Below are 25,873 nucleotides of genomic sequence, written 5' to 3' on the forward strand. Positions count from 1 at the left end.
TGGGATCATCTCGACAAAGAATGGAACAAAAGGCAGCCAAAGAAGAGCTGTTAATGTCCTTCAAGAAGCTGGGAGAAGCATTCCTGAAGACGACTTAAAGACATGACAAAGCTGCCTGAGAGTTCAGGCTGTGCTGAAGATTAAAGCTCTGCCAGTCTGATATGTTTAAACAGTGGCTTAAGATATTAGTGTGGGTATGAGAATTTTCTCAATTACTAACACTTGATTAAAGGTTAACAGTTTTGGAGTTTGACCTAATGGTTAATGAGGCAATCCTTCTACTAGAAGACCCCAGATAAATAGAGCTGATGCTGACCTTTGAGGCAAGTTTAAAAAAAAAAAATTTTTGGCAAGGATTATTAAAGGATATAATCAAGGCATCATTTGTTATGCTTTGTTTTTACAGAGCTCTGCCATCGGCAAACTAGCAGGAGGCAAAAGATGGCAACACAATGATTCATTTGCACACTTTAACTGTGCAAACAGACTGTTAATGTTACTATGTGGACAAAGCCATTATAGTCAACCTAAACCAGGTGTACAGTTGTCAATGGGCAATGGGTTGAATAGGGTTTCAGTCCTACTGGATAATAAATTTAAGAGTGGGAGTTGCCAAAGTCAATACACCAGGTGCCACACCCCTAAAGGTGAGAAACCAGCTAAAAAGATAACAAGCACAAATATCAGATGTGAAAACTGATTGGAAACATAATTATTTTAGTAACACCAGGAAAAAAAAACAGCACAGGCACAGACCTCTTATCAGGTTACAAAGATAAAAGTACAGCAAGTACAATCCCAGTTCCAAAAAGGTTTGTTTGCTGTGTAAAAAAAAAAGTAAAGAAAAACAGAAAACAATGATTTGCAAATCTCATGAAGCCATATTTTATTCATAAGAGAATGTATCACGTGTCCTATTTTAAGATTTGATGGCAGCAACATATCTCAAAAGAAAGTTGGGACAGGGTCATTTTTCGCACTGTGTAGCATCTCCTCTTCTTTTAACAGCAGTCTGTACAAGTCTGGGAACTGAGGAGAGCAGCTGCTGGACTTTTGGGAGAGAACTGTCCCATTCTTGTCTCATATAAAATTCAGGCTGCAGTCCTGAGTCTTTGTCATGTTTTTAATTTCATGATGCACCAGATGTTCTCAACTGGTGAAAGGTCTGGACAGCAGGCAGGCCAGTTCAGCACCCAGACTCTTCTACTATAAAGCCATGCTGCTGTCATAAATGCAGGATGTAGTTTAGCATCATCTTTCTGAAACATGAACGGCCTTCCCTGAAAAATACTTCACCTGGATGGAAGAGTGAGTATAGTGACGTATATCGTATATACATCAACAGACTGGTGCTGAAGGTATATACAATATAACTTTTCAGTACTGATGGTGCCTTTACAGTTGTGCACGGTGCAAATTCCATAGGCACTAATACACCTCCGTACCATCAGAGGTGCAGGATTTTGAACTGAGCGCTGAAAACAAGCTGCTCCCACTCCTCTTTAGTCCAGAGGATGCAGTATCCACATTTTCCAAAAAGAATTTCAAATTTTGATTTATCTGACCACAGAACAGTTTTTACACTTTGCCTCAGTCCATTTTAAATGAGCTTTGGCCCAAAGAAGACAGCCACGTTTCTGCATCATTTTCACATATAGCTTCGTTTTTGCATGATAGAGCTTTAACCTGCATTTGTGGATGGCACAGTGAGCTGTGTTCATAGATGATGATTTCTGGAAGTGTCAGTCTGCAAATCTTTAACATAAATCTACGCAGCTGCAGTTAATAAAGATGTAATAGAGTACCTGTCATGGCCATGGCAAACAAACCACCCTGCAGGCTGATTGGACAGCCAGGTCAAAGTGCTGGTTGGTTTATTGGTGTCACCAATGAGCCGATATTCCTCTTAAACTGTGACAACATTTAAATATGATCAGAGGAGCCCCAGAGATGTCCCTTACAGATGGGTCACTTTTGAGTATGCTCCAACATGTAAAGGCCTCTAGCCTCTGGCCTGTAGTGCTGTTTATCCATCTAGACTGTTCTGGGATAGGCTTCCTATAGTTTTGGAGATTTAGGCTGTACAGATGTCTTTTGAATAAAGTGGAACTATGTGTCACTTGCCTTGCGGTAATCAAAGCAGTAACAAATACCATACTACATCTGTCAACTAAAAGAAGCATGCAGCTAGCTGAGAATACAAAATCTGGATTTCTGTATGCAAGGGACAATGAATGAATGGCCATTCCTTTTGGTGACCTCAGGTGGAACTGCATTAATAAGAATAGTGTAATTTTCTGCATGAGCACAACAACACTTCTGAAAACTACTTTCGGAAAACATGGTTTGTCTTTGCAGCCACAAATGCAAGTTAAAACTCAGACATTCTGAGAAAACAAATCAACAACAAAAATTTTGTAACTTTTTTGGGCTGATTCAAGATGGACTGAGGCAAAGTGGAAATCTCTCGTGCTTTCTCATGAATCGATATTTAAGAATTTCTTTTTGGAAATTATGGCTGATGGTCTCCAGGCTAAAGATAAAAGGGAACATCTGACTTGTTATCAGGGTACACTTCAAAAGCAAGCCTCTGTGATCAGTGCATGCAGCATGGATAACTCGCAGAAAAATAAAGGTCCCATTAAACAAATCTTTTTTTTTTCTTTGAATGTGTATGGCTTTCTTTGGCTGCATGGCTCTGTAGTAAAAGTGAAACTGACCTTCCTGCAGTCCAGGCCTCGCAACAGGAGGAGCATGCAACAGGAGATGCACTTTTTAGGTGTGTTGCTGGCATCAAATTCAAAATGATTACGCATTTTTTCCACAGAAAAAAAGAACAAAGAAATATATACATAAAAATAAATAAAATAGAAAACATGAAATCTCAATTTTTAACACTTTGTTTTTGTGTTATTTTGAATTACATTTAAGTATGGGGCATAAATGATTTGAAATTCCTTGCTTTTTGTTTTCATTTTCATTCCAAACAGCGTCCCAACTTTTTGGGAAGAAAAGGAAAGCATGTACACGTACGTGGAGGAACAAAAACCAGTGAAATAATGCAGGATAAAACACCTTAAAGTTGTAGATATTATAGATACCTGTCAGTACAGGTAATTCATATACCTTAAATACATACTTGAGGTCCGGGCTTTGCATTGTGGGTGTCATCCCCCCCTCCCTCGATGTGCCCTTCCCCCGCCCCGGGCTGCTGGCAGTCCTCTGTGCCCTATCATGGCGGCCCCGTGCGGGACGGGACTATCCAGAGGAGGGACCGGGAGGGAGGAGCAGCCTGGAATGATGACGTAGGATTGGAATGAGGGAGTGAATTTTCCGGGTCAGAAACTGGACGGGAGAGGAAATTAACTCCGGGACTAGACGAGAGAGAAAAAAAGCAAACCCACACCAGAACGCCACCCTCCTTTACATTGAGATGTAGCCCGTGTGTTTAACGCTTCAGAGGGGGCGGACGTGAGACGAGGAACCGAGTGGAGAGAAAAAACAGGTGCCTGTAAACTACAAAGTGAGCCTACGACGGGGAGTAGTACCCATGTTCATCGCGACCTCAGGAACGTTAGCTCGGTAACGTTACAGCGACTGACTTGCAGCGGGAGTTTCGGCGTTTTCTTGCCCGTGAGTTTCGCCTCGCTTGTGTTTGACGGTGGCTGTCCCGCCATAGCAATCTGTTGCATCCTCCTCCTCCTCCCCGCTGTTTGTTTATCGCACGGGTACGAGATTTATTTCCACCTCCCCCCGTGATGTTTCACTGTATACCCCTGTGGCGGTGCAACCGTCATGTTGAGACGATCGATAAACGCCACTGCTCCCTACTCTATGTGCCCGATGAGATTTACCGCTACGGACGGAGTTTGGAGGAGCTGTTGCTGGATGCCAACCAACTCCGAGACTTGCCCAAGGTAAGCAGAAAAGCAGCTTCCGCCTAATGAATTAAATGGCAGGTAACTGAGCTGATCTGGCATCCCGTGAAAGTGTGGTGGGACGAAAATTACACAATCAGCAAAGGGAAGCACTTTGTAGGAGGAAACTACCCCAGAGCTGCACCTCGCATCACAGGCTAGCTGAAAGTCTGACCCAGAATCTCGATTTTGATCATGAAAAACTTATGTTTGAATCACAGGTGTCAGACATTCATCACATACTGTATAGCACAGATACTATACCTGAATGCGGAACCTGTTTGGGTAGGTGATGAGGTCATAAATGCCTTTTGTTTTTGTGCTTTCTCTTTACATATAGCCGCTTTCTGCGTGTCATAAATGCAGATAACATTACTTATATATTTCCCCCCCAGAAATGAGAGTTAAACAGCACTGATTATCTAAAAGTAATGCTGCTCCAGAGTGATGTTTATCCATGGTATGGATGTAAGATTGGACTTAAGAGAAATCATCAGTAATGTGGATAGGGCTGCCAAGCAGGAGGAGGTATTCACTGCTTTAAATGAGACAGCTGTTTCACTCTGAAGGTTCATTAATGGCCTTGGATATAGGCTGGTAAAAAAAAGCAGCTTTGCCTGCTGATAAAAGCAATAAAAATTCTCTAAAAATTCCAGCAAGGAGATTATAATTTCCTGTCTTTGGCAATAAAGTAGCTTGTAATAAAACCAGGAGTAGACGGCAGATAAACTGGACCATCGTCATTGTAAAAGGGGTATTGTACTGTCTATGACTTCTAGTCTAGAGAGACTACAATGATTACAGTGAATTGTTGTAGGTATGTCTGATACCACCACTTACAGCATACCTTCACATATCATCTAGTGATGCTTTTTTTTTTTTCTCCACATTTAAACCTTGTGCTCATCATTTTTATGCAGGTCGAACTAAAATGACAGACAGTGAATTTAATAATGAAAATGGCAATTTTTTGTTATGGATTGGCCACATCGTGGCTGATGCTGTGTCTGATGCTGATACCAATCTGTCACATTGCTTCATGATATCACAGTTTGCCAGAGCTCCATGAGATGCTGTCAAATTGCTTGTCAAAATAATAATTAAAAAAAAAAAGTAGGCTTGATTGCAAAATAATCATGTCAGCACCATCCATCCACAAAGCGGTCCTCCTTCCACATGTTAATCACTCAAATGTTAAAGTAGTCCTCACAGCGGTTCGATTTTTATTTAATAGAAACCATGTAGGATGATTACAAGCTGCTCAGTGTGACTTCCAGGCTCGGTGAAGTGGGGATACACAATCCCAGTCTTCTTACTTGTGACCCTAGCAGTCTGGATTACCTCTCAAAGGATTTGCGTGTTTTTTCCCCCAAGAGCATGAACGGTCTGTCTGGCCTGACATTCATATTCTATTCTATTAGTTTGCAGAAAAACTGGGTGTTTTTTAAGCTGGAGAAATTGTTACCCATTCATGCTGTAAACTTCAAAAGCAAGGGGTAGTAATTCATTGGGTTTACAGCTGTTCCTGACAAGCGAAAAACCTTTCTGAAGTCACGGTGGGTCAAATGAAAAGCGCTGGTTGGCCTGAAGGACACTTTTTGTGTGCTGCCTCTCTTTCTTGCACTGAAAAATTGAGATTTAGCCATTTTAAAGCCGATGATTTGAGTGTTATCTAAACAGGACATACAGTTTACAGAAGGCCACAGAGGAAAAGAAAAGACCACTGATAGAACATTTTTGGGCCTGGCATGAGCATAGAAATGTGATGGAACAGAGATAATGTGAGCAACCTCCCATGGCTGTGTCACACTGCTTACTTTGTCCATCGAAGAAAAGCACAGGAACAGGTATTCTGTCTGGAAACAAAGACGGCATTATGTGTTTTGTTGTTGCTTCACTAGAGCAATTGTATGTGCTAGTGTTTTCTAATGAAGTCATAATGAATCAATGACCTGAATTGTGAAGTACACACTGATAAAACCATAAACGAACCCACAAAACACACGACAGACTCGATATTTGCACCAGGCAGGATGCGATTAGCAGGTGTAATCTGATTGTGATGGCTCACACATATTCAAGCAGTTTCCACACTCAGATCACAAATATTCAAGCATGTTTAGAGAATAGAGGGGTTGCATTATTTGTGTGGCGGTAAGGGAATGGGTTTATTGTGCTCTTTGACATGTAACTGATGTCATCGATGCTTCCTGAGTGAACCCAAGAAACGTCCGACTGGATAAACTGTTTCATCCGTCCACTTCATTACGCACCGCGCGGCCTCATCGCATTTGCCTTGGAGGCGGCTAACTGAACGCACGCAGGGCCCTAACGTTATCATTGTATTGACAGTGGCATAACAAAGCCTTAACAGTAACATATTTCAAGTCGATCGTTTTCAGCAGCAGGCAGATAAAAACATGCACGAGGCAGTTTTAATGGCAAGATAAAACGGCAGAGGTGTGCTTTTACTGTGACAAGATGGGGCAAGTTGGTTTCATAGTTTTACAAGACAGATCAGCTGACCAAGTCAAGCAGACTTGAAGTGTGGGTTTGTATGAGTACATTAATGGTTATTAGGCCCTGTTTCGCTTTTCTTGGTTTGTTTCGTGTGTTATTTGTTGCTAAGGCAGAGGACTAGCGTGACAAACTGTAACTTGTGAGTCTGTTTATTCAGAGTTCCCTTTGAGAAGCTGGCCCTTACAGTAACACACATCGGTGTGGCTGGTGAACAGCACTCCAATGAAGAAACTGCCTGCAAGGGAAGAATAGGAATGCAAGACTAGCTGGCTGTTGAAATGCGCTTACCTGTTCATCCAGTTTAAAAATGAATGCAGTTTCCAGTGTCCTGAGCTCCAGTGAAACTGTAATACACAGAGGGAATGGGGACTTCAATATATTTGAGTGTTTTATTGTCTGTGTGCAGCTCACTTAGTCAGAGCTCCTTCATCTGCAATGTAAAGTAAGTAAAGATGTGCAGTAGTCAGTCAGTTGATCAAGTAGGTGCCAGTTTTTAAAATGAGCTGTTTATTTTCATTGAGCAAGGCCTTCTCCAGTTGCTCCTTGTCAATAAATCAGTTTTAAAAAACATTCTTGATCACGCTTTAAAAAAAAAAAAAAAACACAGCGGTGTAACCAAGACACAGTAACACATAAAATATCAAGAATAATGTGAAAAAAGTTTATTAAAATCTATAAAATTTTCCGTAAAAACATTCAGTCGCAGTCAATAGGAAGTTTAATGGCACTAAGGATAAGAGTGGCCTATCCAGCCTTAAAATAACTATTTTACAGCTTTACAAGCAGGCTGAGAATAACGCTGTCTTGATAAGCGAAAATTAACCTGCAAGGACACGTCCAGGAAAAGCCAAACTATTTACTGACTTTGAGGCTACCGTTCAAGTAATACAATAAATGAAAGCACATTGATCAATCAACCAATCAAAAATGAAAAATGGTTCTTGTTTTTGATTGTTGTGAATCGGTTACGATACCTCGCTTTGTGGAAAAAAAATTAGAGCTGAAAGTAATCTGCACATTAAGTGACAGTGAAAATAAGTCGCAGCCCTAGTTTAGGCCTCAGTAACCTTTTGGAGACCTGCTGCGGCGCGTTCATCTAGACGGTTTGAAAAATAGAGACAAGTGACTGCGGTGATGGAAGGAAGAAGCAATATCCGGTCTGAGACAGGAAGCTGCAGGGTTTACAAGCTGAGTTAAGTGGTAAAGAAAGTGGTGCTCTGAGTATCCTGCGATCTACTACATAAAGGTAGTGCAGTTGCTGGCTGTCTGACATGTGGTTGAGACGGTTTTAACTCTCGCCTATGCTGCGTTATATAATACTATAGCTTACAGTGCAGTGAATTAGACTCCACAAAACATTTGACACTGATGTCTTTTACTTAAGCTTCTATGTTTATAGGATTGGGCCTGGCAGTCAGTCAGCTTTTCTTAGTTAAGTCACTTTAATGCAGTCTGTTGCTTGTATCTACTTAAAGTAAACAAAGGAACTGTAAAGTAATTGCACGATCATGTTCCCTGCTCCCAGTCATTTCCCACAAAACCTCCTCGGGCTGCCGCTTGTGTTCTAGCAAGCGGCGCTGAAGGTGAACTCGGGGATTTAAACATTGGGTCAGGCTTCAGGGAAGTGGTTAATGTTTTCTTGACTTGCCTTGTTTTGGTTTTTGTGTTTCATACATGGGTGATTGTTTTGGGGCGGGACGCTGAACAGGAAGAACAGGTTTGCTGTCACTGTTTCAGTTAATGCAGGACTCGCAGGGCCTGTCGCCCTTATGAAACCATAAAGGTGGAAACAGCACCAGCTTTGCATCGCTGTCTGTTAACTCTGATTGTCTTTATTGTTAAAAGCATTTGAATGAAACTGGCTTTGTTTTGTCTTTAGCAGCAAGTTCTGAATCCTTGACACTGAACCCGTGTGTCCTTCCAGTGTTGATTGCTGTGTCATAAAGGAGTGACATAGGAGGAAGTCTGATAGGGAGAAATGCATGGCTATAATCAAGTTCAAAAACAAATTTCCCACATATGCTAAACTTTCGGTTAAATTTCCTGGATGGAAACAAGTCCTAGCCGCCACTAACAGACAAATCTCCAGGTGCCCACTTGTGATTGGGAGACTGGCTCAGCAGAACAACACTGCACCCAAAAATGTGTTTTTAGTGAAAGTGAAATGAACGTGTTTAGGATGCAAAAGCTCAGACATACATTACACATCAGCATTGTTTGCTTAATGAAAAGCCAGATTAAGAGGTGTTTAGGTGTCCTTAAGAGCTTGGAATGACGTGCATTTTGCAACAGGGTGGAGTTTGACTTTTGCACTCGTGGGTCTTATTTATTGTGCACGCATTATTACAGTGTGATCTGTATCTGGATTTGGTCTGTGGATAATGAGCAACACATTTACACCTCGCTGACACTAACTAAGATCAGATCTGCTGTTGATTTGGCAGCTCAATAGCACTGTTATTGTATTATGTGCTGCCTGTGGTTATAGATTTTTATATTCCTTATCTGCATAGAAAACAACTATAATACAGTTTGAAGGTGGTGTTGTTCCATATTGAGGAAGTGGCACATTTTTAAAAAATATTAGTCAGAAATCATTAAAGCTGGTAATGAGCTGAAAAGGTGAATCTAACTTGGTCATAATAAGCTGCAGGCATTGTCTGTGTGCCAGGCAGACAAAAGGGAACAACTGTCTAGTTTCCTCTAAACAGTAAAGACACATTTTTCCCCACAGCCTGCAGAGTTTCACCTTTAAATGAGAGAAATGATCCCCTAAAAAAAATTGTCAAAGAAGCGAGTATCTAAAAAAATTGTCGTGGAAATCTGCTGCAGCTTGAATTTGTGTAGTTTCCAGTGGATTACAAATGTGAGACATTTTTATATCAAGGTTCAAGGTACAGTACGTGTTTGGAACAACCTGGACATGCAGCTCAAAAGAGAAGATGTGACTGGTTGATTTAAATGATATGTGAGAACTGGATGAACCCTCCTGGCCTCTTGGCACACATTGTAACTAGCCAAACCAAGAGGGGAAAAATCACGAGTGATTCAGTTCATGCCAAAACATTAAGAGAACCTGATGCAGTATTGTTGGCAGTCTGCTTTACCACCACAAATGCAAGGCTCTGCCTATTCTTGCTACGAGTGTAAAGTATGTGCTTGTGATAATTGATTTTGCCTTATAAATAAATGTTCAGTCCTGATCTTTGTTTCTTGACCTCACATCCAAATGCGTGGCGAGAAGGGCACAATAAAAAGTCGAGCGGCTTATAGAGAACAAATATCTACTCTGTCATTCCTATTTTTTAATTTTTTAATGTAATCAGTGTTACCAAGTTTCAGTAAACATCTGCAGAAAAGCCTGCTCCAGAAATCAGGTTTTACAAACCCAGAGTCTGACCCTGAACACTAATTTTATGGCCTCTGAGCTCAGAAAATCACAGTCTGCTCTGAGTATGATCACCTTGAGTTAAACATGTGTTAGGAAATTATTATTGTAACAGGTAAATAAACATCAGAGCCTCCATTTTACTTCTGTTAAACTGCAGATATGACTGCGTGTCAGTGGGAACTGCAGCGTTTATCTTTAAAAAACAGGGAAAAGGGTTATATAATTCATCATGTTCCATTATTAATATAGATAAAACTGTAATCCTGCCAAATTTTATATTCAATCTTTTTTAAATTTCTCAGCTGCAACCTGACAGTGACAGAATGCAGGTTACATCATCTGAATATAAAAGTATGGATCAGACTGATAACCCAGAGTTTGTAAACCTGTGACATCAGTGATTTGCAGTGGAAAAGATGTTGAGGGACAAACTTAAATTTTAGATCTAATATAAATTTTAAAATGCTGTTCCGCAGCAATTAATGACTGCATTTTAATGGATGAACATTTCAACGTGGAACAGACATTCATTAAAAACTCACAGAAGAAAAACACAGGTAGCTGATAACATCATCACTGGCTCTGTTCCTGGTCCCAGTAAACCCGGACAGTGAACCACCGTAACAAGTCCAGGAACCAAAGCAGCTACATTTGTTTATTTGTTTAGCTTTTCTTCATTTCATTTTACACCCGTATAAACTGTAAACTTTACCAGCTGCGACACCACTGTGACAGAGACCTGTATACTTGTCTGTCATCTGTTGAGAGCAGCCATATATTAATCATGACAGGCTTCTCTATGTCCTAAAATGTTTCAAGATGCAGAGAAGTGCTTGTTGTTTATAGTGGGAATATAAGACTCCTGTTTGCTGAGTCTGGTTCTGCTGGAGGTCTCTTCCTGTTAAAAGGGAGTTTTTCCTTTCCACAGTCACCTGGTGCCTGCTCACAGGAGATCATCTGATTGTTGGGGTTTACTCTATAATATTTTAGGGTGTTTACCTTCCAATATAAAGCACATCGAGTTTATTGTGAAAAAAATAGCGACTTTTCCAAAATAAAAAGCTCTGAGAGTGTTTTTGTTATCCAGTGCCATCCAGAGAAGTGATACAAAAATGAAACTGTAACCAGCTTGTGTAATTTGAAGCGACCTGTTAAAATCTTAAATATCTTGAAGCTTATTAATAAAGCTAAAAAATTTCCTCTCCGTCTTTCTGTCTTTCAGCCATTTTTCCAGCTGGTGAAACTTAGAAAACTTGGCCTGAGTGACAATGAGATCCAGATGCTTCCACCTGAAATAGCCAACTTTATGCAACTGGTAGAACTGGATGTGTCTCGAAATGGTAAGCAGAGAAAACAGCGGTATAACGCATGACTAGACCACAATATAACAACATATCTAACCTTGTTTGTGGGTATTTCATACCTCACTGCTGGAAACAGGTTTTTACACGTTAGCAGAGGAACAGAAAATGAATCACGCACACATTTAATTGCCATTAACTGAAACTAATGCAACAAACGTGAAGATTAGTAAACTTGTCACTGGATATTAAAACAGCTTATTTCTACAAATAATTTGACACTGTTGATGTGTTTTTTTTTGTTGTTGTTGTTGTTTATCACTTATTTGCTCTTCATTTTGTTGTTTATTTATTTAAATTGCCACATTTTAAGACCAGACTGCAGTTATTCAGGACTTTCTTAACCAACCTCTTTTCTCTTGTTTAGATATTTTGGGCATTCCAGAGAGCATCTCATACTGCAAAGCCCTCCAAGTGGCCGATTTCAGTGGAAATCCATTAACAAAGTAAGAAGATGATTTAATTAAAAAGAACATTACCTGTGATTATATTTAATACTTTGATAATAGTCTGTGCTTAAAGTTTTTCAATCGTTATGCTTTTATTTGTATTATCTTCAGTGTTTGCTGTTTAACCTCTCTGCTGTTATGCTTTGCCATTAGTAATATTTATATACCTGACAGATTGCAAATTTCCCATACTCTGCTTTTCCTTGTGTGGGTGAGATTACATTTAATTTGCACCTCAGCAGGGGCAAAGCCACACTGGTTTACAGTATAGAGTTTAGGAAGTAACAGTGACCAGTGTTACAAAGGCTTTGGTGTTCAATACTTTTCAAGTACACACGAGCTTACGCGCAGACATACACACACACACACACACACACACGCAGAGAGAGCGCTATTAAAATGAGTAGTAACCTCATTTTAACTCTTACATCAGCCCTGCTGTAGCAGGTTAATAGTGACACTCCCGTGATGACTGTGGCTTCATGGGAGTGTGACATCATTTGCCTATCAGTCATAAGCAATACAAGCCCAAACTGCTATTAGAACATTTTAATATGCATGTGGCTCCATACATAAGTGAGGTAGTGTGTGGATGGGTTCACGTGCTATCAGCAGAGGGTGATGGTCAGTAACTTTTTAAGACTCACTTCTGAAATGCACAAAATGGGTCTTTAAAGTAAAACGTTGAGAAGAGTCAGAGGGGCAGTTGTCTTTTTGGCTTGTGTGGCAGGTGCATTTTTGGAGGAGAGACACACACATGGAAAAACCTGATCTTAAGGTCACATATAGACTTCTTTTTAATGAAAAGGAGAGCAAAGATGATACGCAACCAGCACAGATAACAACAACAAGGGCATCTGATCAAAGTCCCTTTTTTTCCCGTCCAGCTGTAAATTGCTGCTGCATTATTTATCTGGTGTGTTGATGCTAAAAATACTGTCTGAAAGCCTGAGAATGTTTGGATCAAATTATACTCTGTGAATTCTTTTGGGTTCACTCTGCGACGTCTCGGTTGTTCATCCAGGTTACCTGAAAGCTTTACGGAGCTGCGGAATCTAACCTGCCTTTCCATCAATGATATTTCATTGCAAATTCTTCCAGAAAACATCGGAAAGTAAGTAATTCATCACAAGTGTGGCTCACTTTTGCAAGCAAAAGTATGTATGCATGTATGTTAAAGTATTATATCTTACCCTGAAATGTCTAATGGTAAACATACAGTGCTAAAGATGAACCTGAGTCTTTCTAAGCCTGCTAATGGTTTGCTCTGGAGACTCTTGAGGCACTCACAGACTGAAGTTTATCCGGTTTAAGGGTGATTTGTGTCTGATAAAATCTCACCTGGCTTCCTCTGCATTTCTCATACCTTGCTTCAGTCTTTGCGATCTTGCTAGAAAAGAATTTGGTAATTAGTGTGAGGAAAGGCACATATTCCTGTCATTTGAGCTGGTCCATGATGTGGTTTGTCTCTTACTCCGCTCAAACAAAACACTTCACATAAGCAGCAACATTTTTCCTTTAAAATACACAAAAGCTCAAAGTATTCTTTTAGGGTGCCTCTTCTCAGTGTGAGGGTCTTTGTCTAGTGGCAGATTGGCTGGGTTGAACATGGTGAGTCCTCCCACACAGCCAATTAACATACAATATGATCCTCCTGAAAAGTGTTTCAAAAATCTGTGACGCTCCCAGATCATTAGTGTACCGCCCACTGTTCAAAAGCTACGCAGTAAATGCAGTCAGAGCATGATTCATTTCTATTATCTCCTCTTACCATCATTTCTTCTTCTTCTTCAGAATCTCCTACATCTCACGTATCTCACAGGCGAGCATACCAATCACATTACTCCTTATTCTCATCAGTCAGTGTCCTCTGCCTGGCTGCGCTGTCTTTGTTCATAAAAGTTAAAAATGCTTGTTTTGAGGTGGCATATAATCCAGAGTAGTTAAAGCCTGCCAACATTCTTAGCTCTATGGGGTCTCTCTTTAAATGTTGAGATCAGTTCTAATTGAATTTAATAACAAAACTATTTGCTTTTGGGTCAAAGTGCCTCAGGGGATGTTTTAGTAGAGGTTTGTAATTTAAAGGTAAACTGAACTCAAGTCCTCACAGGGGCGGATTTAAAGGGTCATGATTTTTCCAGATGTGTGAAAAACTAATAGGATTGTTTGACTATTTTTCTCAGGCACAGCTCTCTGCCAGGTTTTGTTTTGCTTCTTAATCAGGCGCTTAAAAAAAAAACAAAAAAAAAAAAACTAATGTTGAAGCTTTACTGTTTGATTACAGAAAGTCTTTGCTTATTCTTATGGTCACAGGCCAAGAATGTGCTGAGCAAATTTCAGGTGGCGCTGTGGTTTCTTAATGCTGTTAATTATTATACTTCCCATAAAAACTTTAAGCAAGCATGAAAACTTAACCTTTAAGAGCTTTAAGACCGTGGTACAAAAGTGAGTGACTTACACTTTATTTTTTGATTTCCAGTGTTGTCTTGGAAATATTATTAATAATAATAATTCTCATTTGTGGTCTGCCTACTTGAAAGCCACCATAATCTTCAGACTCTTCTGTGCAGACCAAGCAGATAGTTGCTTTTCATATTATCATGTTGTTTACTATGATATGAGACTGAGTATATGGCTGATTTTTATTATTTTGATTGCACAAAATAATACCCCCCCCCCACGCGCCTCATGGTACGGCATGTTCCCCACATATGTCCCATATTTTATCTTGCTTAACACAGTGGCTTAAGGCCTGCTCCCTGTCAAAGGGAGAAGGTAATGAAAACCATAACGCAGCTGGAACAGGATGCCATGGGTTTTTGGGAGTAGATAAGATAAATGTCCAAGGGGTTACACGGCATCAGTGGTTTATCTTCTGAGATGGGAGTGTTTGCTGACGTGAAATGGCATGTGCAGGAATCAGAGACTCTAAGCAGCAAGGTGGTGAGTTTCATCATTTAGCTGGTCAGTAAAACCAAATCTCGGACACAGGATGCTGGAATTGGGAAGATTTAGTTTTGTCTCTTAATCTCTGACTTTACTGAGCTGCTGTGCTGGAAGCAAGATTAATGGAAACTAGCAGCAGTGTAAGAGCTCTGCAGAAATTCATTTATTTACTTATGTGCAAGGCGTATCAGCTCAGTGTTTGGATCAAGGACATGCTGTAAAAGGTGTTGGCTTCCTGGTCCATCACTAATAACACGTGAAGTCTGACCTAACGTCTGTTAAACAACATAGACTTTGTACTGTTCTAGTCGACTGCCGTTATAAAAATCCTGTATCAGCTGGGTACATGTACAGCAGGAAGGCGTGGAACAGCATCGCTGCTGGAAGGTAATCCTGCACTTTGGTCTGTGATGCCTCTTCAAACATTTTAGCTCTACATTTAAAGAATGCAGACGTTGTTTATGCTGCCTCAATTTTGCAGCATCGATAAGATGGACACGCCTCCAAACTACTTCCTGAGTTCAGATATCTGATTTCAAAGAGATGGCCTATGACCATTTTTAGCTGACATTTAAACTCTTTGTTTCACAAACACACACATGGAAACATATAATCATCCTTTCTTTCTGTCTGTCATTGCAGCCTCGCCAATTTGGTATCACTAGAACTCAGAGAAAATGTATTGACATTCTTACCAGAGTGAGTAGTCAATATTTTGTGTGTATATATATATATATATATATATATATATATATATATATATATATATATATATATATATATAAATTGAAGTATTTTTCAATTTTTTTTCCTATTTTTTTAAATTGTCTTGCACGTGTCACCCACAGGTCACTTTCTCAGCTTCATAGACTTGAAGAACTTGACCTAGGCAATAATGAACTGTACAGTTTGGTGAGTTGCTTTTTTTTTTTTCTGTCTGATGCTTGAAAGCCAGAAAAAAAACCCTTTTCTCTCTCTTCCTTGTTCTCGTCATGTCCAAGTAAGATTAGCGTCCCTCGAGAACCGCTTTCACCTCTTATCGTGCAGTTGGGAGGATGGCCATCTGTTTTGAGCCTTGGTTTTATGTTGTAATCTTATGTGAGGAGGTTAACTCCTGTGGTGAATGAGGTACTGGCAGATCGAGCAAGGTTAGGCTGCCAAGAATTGTCTAGTAGAGAAGTGTTTATATAAATGAATAGAAATTGTGTATGATCAAAATTTGAATTGACTCTTGGCTTTCATGCCAAAAAGTAGCACAACAGGTTACACAGCAGTCATATTGAAGAAAGCAGCGCTGCATTGGAGGGAAGCTTTTGTCAGTTTAAAGCAAGTGACTGAGTTTTTCTGCTTTGTGCTTTTGTCTCTTTCTCTTTTATATTTTCCTGGCTCACACTCTTATGGTTCCTGCATTTCTTCCTCCCACGTAGCCTGAGTCAATAGGCCATCTTGTCAGCTTGAAGGACTTGTGGCTGGATGGGAACCACTTGACAGAAATACCTGCAGTAAGCTAATCATGCATTTTCTGTTTTACAGTCTGTTAGTGCCTATCTGCTAATTATAATACCACAGTCATTGGCATGTTGTTATACATATGTGGTTTAGTGCAGTGTACAGTGATCAATTGGAAAATGCAGTTTTGAAACCAATTGTCTCTGTTTCTACTCCTGTTTGCTGTTATATTACTTTTAACATACATGTTTGCTCTGAACTGTAGGAGCTGGGCAACATTAAAAGCCTGTTGTGTCTGGATGTGTCAGAAAACAAACTGGAGCGGCTTCCAGAGGAGTTGGGAGGCCTGGTTTCACTCACTGACTTGCTAGTGTCTCAGAACAATATTGAATCTCTACCAGAAAGCATTGGTATGCATGTGAATTTGCTGCCTCTTTATTAGCATCTTATGTATCAATCTGTATTTATAACACTGAAACATATTCTTTGGTGTCTGATGTTTTTTTTTTTTTTTTTTTAAAGGTATAATATGCGGCATTTTGTAAAATGCCTCAGTAGACTGCGTATCAGTGCTTACAGTGTTTATGTTATAGATATTTATATATTTTCTTTCTCTGCAGGAAAACTACGAAAACTTTCTATACTGAAAGTTGATCAGAATCGACTATCACAACTTCCAGAGAGTATTGGCAGCTGTGAAAGTCTTACTGAACTTGTGCTCACAGAAAACCAGCTACAGGTTTGTTTGGTTTCTTTTTCAACTTCATGTTTACAGTTATTTTACAGAAATGAGCTTTAAAAAAAGTTACATCTTATTAGTACTGGGTTGGACTCCCTTTTGCCTTCAGTCTTAATTCTTTGTGGCATGGATTCAGCAAGGTGCTGGAAACATTCCTGAGGAGTGTGGGCCATATTGACATGGTAGCTTCATGCAGTTGCTGCAGATTTGTCAGCTGCACATCCATGATGCCAATCTGCTGTTCCACCGCAACCCAAAGAGGCTGTATTGGATTGAGATCTACAGATTGTGGAGGCTATTTGAGAAAAGTGAACTTATCTACTCTGTGGCACCTAAACAGTGCTCGATCGGTACTAAGAGGCTCATAGCGTACCAAAAAATATCCGCCACACCATTACGCCGCTAGCCTGAACCAGCCTGAACAAGGCAGGATGGATCCATGTTCTCGTGTTCTTTTTTTCCCCAAATTGAAGCCTCAGTTTCCAGTTTTTAGACAGGAGTGGCAGCCAGTGTCTTCTACTGCTATAGCCCATGTGCTTTGAGGTTCAACGTATTGTGTGCTCAGAGATGCTCTTCTGCGTGCCTTGGTTGTAATGAGTAGTTATTTGAGTTAGTGTTGCCTTCCTAAAGTAGGGCATTCTCCTCTGACCTCGGACATGAACAAGGCATTTTCACTCAGAGAACTGCTGCTCGCTGGATATTTTCTCTTTACTGAACCATTCTCTGTAAACCATCCATTCTCTGAGATGGATGTATGGAAAAATCCCAGCAGATCATCAGACCAATCCATCTGACACCAACAACCATGCCACGTATAAAGTCACTCAAATCACCGTTCATCCCCATTCTGATGCTCGGTTTGAACTTCAACAGGTCGTCTTGACCATGTCTACATGCGTAAATGCATTGAGTTGCTGCTGTGTGATTGGCTGGTTAGGTATTTGCGTTAATGAACAGTTGAACAGATGCACCTAACAAAGTGGTTGGTTAGTCTGTAACATCCTTTATTTGTTTTTCTTAGCTGTGTTTATGTGCAGGGCACGAGAAGACATCCATTGTGAAATCAGCAGTAGATCACATGATGGTCACATGATACAGCAACAAGTGTTGTCAGGCACAACAAACCCCGCCCCAGCAGACGTTTTAGCTGAATTGAGCTTTGCCCGTCTCACAAACATGTTACTCTCCAAACACCAAATCACTAAGATAACACGTAGGTTCTACTGTCCACACCCATAATTTTCCAAGGTTTAAAAAGTTTATCTAAAATAATTTTCATTTTATGAATATTAATGGAATGTAAATGGAGTTTCCCATGTTAAATTTAAGTAGTCTGCAAACCTTTAAACCAAATTTAAGCATGAAAAGATGCTTTCTGTTGCCAGTGCAGTAGAATATTTAGGTTGCACAAATGCCCTGGAGGCACTTCTACAACACATAATTACGAGGTCAGCAGATCTTTAATGGGGTGCATATGAGCCTCAGTCACTTGCAAATGGCTAAGTAAGAGCCAGGAATAAGAAATGCTAAAATCATAATAAAAATAAACTACTGAGAATACTGTCACCTTCTGTGATTGGCATTATTATGGTAAGAACGAACTCATTCAAAATGTTTAGTATATGAATCTGTGGCATTAATTTGAATTAATTTGAATGGATGGATGGATGCGACCTCTAACTTTGAGCCAATTATGGCAAAAATGTAATCAGGTCATCTGGGGGTCACCGGCCATCTTTTGTGCAAATTTGCTAAAACTGGTAGTTTTGCTTTAATATTGTTAACAGACAGACAAGCAAACCAAAAACAATACCCTGCTCCGCCTTCCAGAGGCAGGGTAATAAAAATAGTAAAATAAAAATAAATGTGCAGTCATTCTTTTTATTCTAAAAATATTAGTACAACCTAGATTTCCTAGAATTTAAAAAGAAACATTTTCTTGCTGAGGACACCCGGGACTTGGACTAAATAATTCGGGTTAGGTTTCTCAGGATGCGCACACTGACACGCAGTGGTGGCAAACAGTGCAACAGAAAGCAGTGCAAACATCACCACTGACCAGTCTGCCTATTTTGTGGTTGTTTTGTGTGCTGATAAATGAAATGACAGTGTAGGCAGCACAGTAAATGAAAGCACCGCCCAAACAAGAAGGATTTGATTGGCTTTATTGGCCTCGTTTGACCGGTGGGAGAAGTTACTTAGTAATGAAAAAAGGAAATATTTAGTTTCTTTTTTTTTTTTTTTTTTTTAACCCTCCAATGTGTTTAAAAACCTTTTAAGCACACACCGATGTTCCTTCTAATTTTGGTTTTGGTTTATTATTGCAGAGTTTGCCGAGGAGTATTGGAAAGTTAAAGCGACTGTTCAACCTCAACTGTGACAGAAATCAGCTCTTGTCTTTACCTAAGGAGGTAAGCTTTTTATATACAAACCAAACAAGCCTTTGTTTTAAGAGCGAGCTGACGAGCTGACTATCCAAGTTTATAGCTGCACTGAAGCAGCTGAAGCTTTCTTTGCTGGTAGATGACACACAGACATGAATTGTGTCTCTTGGGCTTTATGTACTTTGGTGTTACTGGTTTTGCCCGCTGTTTGCACAGGTTAGAGTGGGAACTGAACCTGAATCTGTTTTGTGCACAGTGATGTAATGTTGTTGTATCAGGCTGCCATTATTGTAATATAATGCATTTCTGCAACTGTAATGAGGGAATTAAAACTCAGACCAAGGTTCATTCACGTTTGGCTTGACAGTGCTCTTGCTTGTTGTGTCCTCATTTTCTTTTTTTTGCTCAGTCTCCCGGTTTGTTCAGTTTCAGCTCTGTCTCACTGTGTCCTTTGTGTTTGTGTGTGACATTCTTCTCTAACCTCTTGTCTGTGTAAGTGAAGGCTCGCTTGGTTTAAAGCTTCATCTGAAAGGCTTCTTGAAATGTTGGACAATGCCCCTGTGTCTAAATGATGCAAAGCCCGCAGTGTTTGTGGAAAAATAACAGTAGGCACACTTGGCCTGGATGATGAATCCATGGTATCACTGTTTTGCATTGCATGACATTCCTAACTGTGACAGTGTTACTGTGGCGTGTGCATTGATTTGAGCTTTGCTGAGCTACTTGATCATTGGCTAGGGCTGGACAATTAATCAAATTTTATTTTCAATTACGATGTTGGCTTCCAACGATTACGAACACAAGATGATCGATAATTATCGTGCCACATTGCGTTTGGTAGTGATGTTCTTGTTTCGCACTGTATCTCACTCCTCCCTGAAGGCCTAAACTCACTCCCCATCAGGCTGGTGCACATTTAGTTCATGTCAAGCCAAGATAAAAAAGAGCCTTTGGTCGACATGATAGTTAATACATTTATTGTTTGTTTTTTGTTTTTGTTTTTTTTAGTTTTGTAGTTGAAATACACTTTAAAAGTTGAAAAAAAAAGTGCTGGGATTTTGAAGGATAGCAAGTCATGATTTTATTGACCAAAATAATAATGATTATGATTTTTGAAAGGTAAATGTCTCCACCATTGGCCCAGTTTTATAAACTTAATTGGATCTATTGATTTGTTATTAGATGCACTCAAAATTCAGCTTGGTTGTTTTTGCATAACCTTGCTGACACACAGACAGACACATGGCTCAGTGAATTTGAACCTTTCTCTTCTACGCTTGTGTGTGATTTGCATTTAGCACCTATAATATTTACTTGTACAGTTGAGCACCTTAACCTGCACCTTTTAGCACGATGAATCTGTACTTGTTAGATTCATCTGAAAAGGGGTCGGTGCAGATAAACAGATCACAGCTGGAGTTCAGCTAGCACAAAAGTCTTTGTTTTGTCTGTCTACCAGGCCTAATTGTTCCTAATTTTAGGCCACTCTGCCACATGATATTGACATGTAATTGGTTGGCCATCAAGACCACTAATCCTGGGACACAGTTACCAAATGCTGAGAATAGATTTATCCTGCTTTTTATTGTTGTGGAATTGTTGAGAAATCAGATGTACATTCAGATTGGATTTATGAAGATATTATGACAGAACTGTATTGAGAAGTGTGTGTGTGTGTGTGTGTGTGTCTGCTTATGATTAACCACTTTAAGCTTTAGGCTTGACAGGCTGTGTGCTGTGAATTGCCTGCAGCTGAATCGTGTTGTGTCTCCTGTTGCTTAGATTGGCGGCTGCAGCAGTCTGAACGTCTTCTGCGTACGAGAGAACAGGCTGACGAGGATACCGGCAGAGCTGTCACAAGCCACAGAGCTGCATGTGCTCGACGTCTCTGGGAACCGGTACGTTCACTCGATCTCGTGCTGGTGGCAAAGATTCCATAATAACTAGTAAAAAATGATTTATATTTCATTTTTATGTTACTGTATTATAAATAAAATTCTTGGTTTTTACCTTCTAGTCCGCAAAGATCATCCTGATATTTCGACCATGTTATTCACCGTTTGTCAGAGGTTGTTTTGACTTTCTCTCCCTGCCTGTACCTGCATAGCTTCAAGCTTTGTCTTGAAAGAAGGTTGCAGATATCTGCAGCTTGAGTCACACGCAGACACGTTCACCTGCGTGTCTGGGGAGTGTTTCCCCTCCTCCACATAAACAAACCAAAAGCCATGTACCTCATCTAACTGTGACACATTTACTAATCTAGTCTGTGCCCATAGCGGTGTGTACATTTTGGAAATAATAACCAGGAGGTATTGGGGGAGGGGTTGTGTGGGCAGTGATTTATTTCCTGTTTGCTTTCAGGCTCACCCACCTCCCGTTATCGCTGACGACGCTTCAACTGAAGGCCTTATGGCTGTCAGAGAACCAGTCGCAGCCACTCCTCTCCTTTCAGACTGACGAGGACCCTAAGTCAGGCGAGAAGGTGCTCACCTGCGTGTTGCTGCCTCAACAGCCATGTGATTCAGACAAAGGTAATGTTTTTCATCAAGCAGAAGCCTGAGAATCATTAGGGAGGTTCGAGCAATCGTGTAACTCTAGAGAAAAGCTTTTTTTTTTTTTTCCCCCACTGGTTGCTTCTTTGCATGTGAACATTTTGCATGAATACACATGGAGGTGGATGAGTGTCTCTTAAAGTGAAGGGCTTCTTGCAGAGTGAAATGACTTTGACATTTGAGTAATACTTGTCATCGCTTCTTCTGTCATCTCAGAGTATTTAGTCTCCTGCGGTTTTCGTGACATTATCACATGATCTGCTCGGAGGAGCACAGTGTGTTCTGCGTCCTCTGATCCTTTCCTGCAGTATCTGTCGATTTATGAGGTCCTGTAAGGGATCACGGAGCCAATGACAGATCAGGGCTTTGCTCGTCCCTTGAGGCCCTTCTTGAATATGTTTTTCAGAAATGTGGTGGATTGGACAGCTAAAGAGGCTTAAAAGCAGCTGGCTCGTGGCCATTAAAAGCTCACCCACTGGGTGCCGAGGTGCTCCCGAGGGCTGGCTCTATCGCTGCCTGACACAGAAATTTATACTAATTCTTTTCTGCCCTGTCTTTGACAGATTTGCTCACAGATCTGTAAATATTTGTGATGGACTACAATATGCTTATCACTTTAGTTTGCAGGAAAAATAATTAGCACATTCATTCATTAACTTTGTGACATGTGGTCTCTCCTGTGGGAGAAATGCAGCTATAAAGCTGGAGGAAGTCGGGCATGTGAGGCTGAGGGTGGGGGCAGGGAAGATTGTGTTGCTGTAAGCCTGCGCCTAAGCTGGGATTTGAAACGGTGATCTGACAGTTTCAGGCTCTCTCGCTTCTTAGTGCTGGACAGCTTTTCTTGTGTTTGCAGATTGCAGAGAAGCAGTTGTGACCACACTGATTTTGATTTGCCATCATGTATATTCAGCTTGTACTTGTAATTTTATGTATGTGCACATGAAATCCAGTACTATAAAATATGTTGTCTGTTTTTAATAACAACCCCAGGCTCTGATAATCTTGCCCGCTGCGGAGCTGTGGAGAGCTTGGTGAATGAGATTGCAGACGACACGTGGAACGACAAGGCCGTGAACAGGACCAGTGTCATTCACTTCCTAGATGGGGATGGCGATGACGATGAAGACGACGATAAGGTGAGACCATAGGCTGCAATTTATTTATTTATATATTTTGGGTGAAAGGGAGGTGTACTAAGTTATCTAAGTGGCAAGCTTGGTTAGCTTAGTTTCCATAGATTTTATCTTGCTCAAGTATAGTTTGACATGCACACTAGAGAAGCTGGGGATTGAACCACCAAACTTATGATTAGAAGATGGCCCGCTCTGCCTTCTGAGTCACAGTTGAACAAAACCAACATTTATATCGAGGTGAACGTGTTTATTTCTGCTGGAAATTTGGGTGTTTTTTAATGTGGGAAGTTGCCCCAAGTGGCTTTTTGGGGAACTGTGGCCTTTTGTATGCACTGCCAATCCTGTTAAACTACTATAAAATAATGGGAACACCTTTAATATTTCATTAGATCACTTTGAGCAATCGTGAATGCTAGGCATGTAGACTAATTCACTTTCTCATCACAGTCTGTTATAAGGTGACCTTGTTCTTTGTTTCGCGTCTGGGCAGGACACTTGAAGCAGATATAATTTATTTCTTTCTTTTTAAAAAACATCCCCATAATTGGATTCTGTTTCATCGACACAGGGAACACTACTGCGGCGGGCCACGCCTCACCCCGGCGAGCTGAAAACTATGAAGAAAGCAGCCGAGAACCTCCGCAACGACCTGAACGCAGCCAAAGGCCTGGACTCCAACAAAAACGAGGTCAATAACGCTGCAGACAGAGTGACCACGTCTGTGTGACCTTTACCTCAGAAATGTCTTTTGCCTCCTGTGTGTCGTCGTGTTGTCCTGCACAACCCAGTTGCCCCTTTGCTCTTTTACCTATGAACCCCGGTGTGGCCTACCCCTCCTGTGATTAAACCCTAGGGTGCCTGTAACCTGTAAGTCCTGTGTAAAACCCACTCAGTCTAATGGGGCCGCTGTGCCTTTCTTTTTATAAAATAACTGTCCACAGCAATTTTCTGCACAGAGATACTCCTTTTAAAAGACATTTTATTTTTTAAGTGGCTCTTTTTAACAATCTAAATTAGTAGTTGCACTATTATAAGTCTTTATAATGTGGTCAAACCTTTTAAATGTATTATTATATATATGTTCTATATATTTTTTAAAACACTGGGTGAGTACTTCTTTTTACCTTTTGGGCAAACAAACCAGGATTTTTTTGGACCTACTGATTAAGGATTATTGTACATACTCTTGTGAATATTGATACTTTTATACTTTTTGGCAGCTCAGATGTAAATAAAATGTATAGCAAATTTCTTAATCATTTACAATTTTAAAACTTTTTTTTTTCCTGTTTCTAACTTGGTACATTTGTCTTTCTTTGTTTTGGTTCAAATCAAAGCAATGAACAAAACACAGTCACTAATGTCTTATTCAGTCAATATAATTGTCTTCAGATGAGTGGATGGACTTGGATCCTTGGACTGTTAATCTATGAAACATCTAGACCCATATTTTTTGGATAATAAATAGATTAGTTTGGTTTTAAGTACTGCACATCAAACTTTAATGACTCATCTGCAACATAACGACGCAGACGTAATGATGCTGTCTTATTATATGTGCTGTGCTTCACTGCTTTGCAATGTTCTGCAGATAGATGCCAAAAAAAACAGATGTACTTTAAGTTTTCTTTGTCTTTAACAAAGAGTACTGTATAGAAGTTGGATGAGGTTTGTACCACAGTGACGGCACCCTTTAAAAATGTAGTTGTTGAAGTTCCTTTTCAACACACTTCGCAGCTTTGCTCAGATTCTGTTCTCGATATGGTACACGAACAGTTGTATCATTTTGTTTCTAAACCCATTGCGAAAAGTGGACCAGGGAAATTGGTTCAAGTGTTGGTTTTATGTTTGTGTTTTTTTTTTAATTATGTTCTGATCAAACTGCACAAATCAGATCTCAAGTAGGTGGTGAACCTGGGGATTTGGATGACTTTTTAACCACTGATCAATAAAATGAGTGCAACACTAAACAATATGTTTGTTGTCCCTTTAATTTTATTAGTTGCCCCGTTTAATTTAAATTACAATATATTTTCTGGCTTGATGTTATCATGGCAGGGAGAAATTAATTGTCAGATTTTAAAAAACTGAGATGCATCTGGTGGGGATTTATTTTATGATCCTTATCCAAAAATAATATATTTTCAAAGCAAGCTAAGAATGGATCTCTCATTCTGTGGTAACACCTTTCCTGGCCCTTTCATGCTTGAGCTGTTTGTCCAGAATTGCATGCTGTTTCTGTAGTGCTCTGCAGGCACGACTTGTTTACCCTGCATGTGCTGCATGTTGTTCTGATGCTGGCATGATTTCACTTTAATGCATATACATGCATAGTTCAACAAAATTAAGGGAAAGCTGGATCATCACACAGTCAGTTAAACTTTGGGGATATCAGTCTGTCTCGTTAGGAAGCAGAAATTAGCGTGAATCCACCTTTCACCTGCTTTGGTGCAAATTAAAGTGCCAAATTGTGACCCAGAGAAGCAGCAACAAGGCAACCCCCAGCAGGGGGTCTTCGTGTAACGGCCTGCCCCCTGGTGTCTCCTTTGTGCCGAGAGCCGCAGCAAATGTGACAACTCGAATGGAGGTGCTATGGGTAGAGAAAATGGTCTACCTGTGTAAGCTGATTGAGCTGGAGCTACCAGCAGTGACAAGGACACCAGCAAAAAGCACAACCAAAGAAAGATCAGTCAGGAGGGATAAGAGAGCAATTGTCTGCAGCCACTACTTATGACACCATGGCCTTTTTGGGGGGGTTGTGTTGCTGCACCAAACCAGGTTTAGTTTAGTTTTATTAAGATCCCCATTAGCTGCAGCAATGCAGCAGCTATTCTTCCCGGGATCTTCACATTTTCACATTTTGGCAGTGCCTCATGCACACACACAACATACCCTCACTACAAAACAAAACACACATACAAACAATGAAAACAGCTCCTTTCCATGCAAAATATGCCTCATATTCAAAATAAACATCGATAACATTTGCATAATATTTAATTGCCTATCATTATTATAACACAAAATTTTTA

The 25,873-nt window shown here is 40.2% G+C and overlaps 1 protein-coding gene across 2 annotated transcripts; it reads left to right on the top strand.

Annotated features, from left to right (window-relative positions):
* The first annotated feature begins 3,306 nt into the window (after positions 1-3,306).
* lrrc1 (leucine rich repeat containing 1) lies at positions 3,307-24,799 on the top strand. Of its 2 annotated transcripts, XM_030747608.1 has the most exons (14): positions 3,307-3,917; positions 11,051-11,168; positions 11,557-11,635; positions 12,663-12,752; positions 15,227-15,283; positions 15,433-15,496; positions 16,012-16,086; positions 16,299-16,443; positions 16,654-16,772; positions 19,100-19,183; positions 20,939-21,054; positions 21,518-21,687; positions 22,699-22,844; positions 23,410-24,799. In XM_030747608.1, the coding sequence occupies exons 1-14, from the start codon at positions 3,759-3,761 to the stop codon at positions 23,566-23,568; spliced, it is 1,581 nt and encodes a 526-aa protein (XP_030603468.1). In that variant the 5' UTR covers positions 3,307-3,758; the 3' UTR covers positions 23,569-24,799. The 2 variants fall into 2 exon arrangements, with proteins under 2 accessions (XP_030603468.1, XP_030603469.1); XM_030747609.1 differs by lacking the exon at positions 15,227-15,283.
* Positions 24,800-25,873: the final 1,074 nt, after the last annotated feature.

This window comes from Archocentrus centrarchus, chromosome 15, assembly GCF_007364275.1.
Source record: "Archocentrus centrarchus isolate MPI-CPG fArcCen1 chromosome 15, fArcCen1, whole genome shotgun sequence".
Classification (NCBI taxonomy): domain Eukaryota; kingdom Metazoa; phylum Chordata; class Actinopteri; order Cichliformes; family Cichlidae; genus Archocentrus; species Archocentrus centrarchus.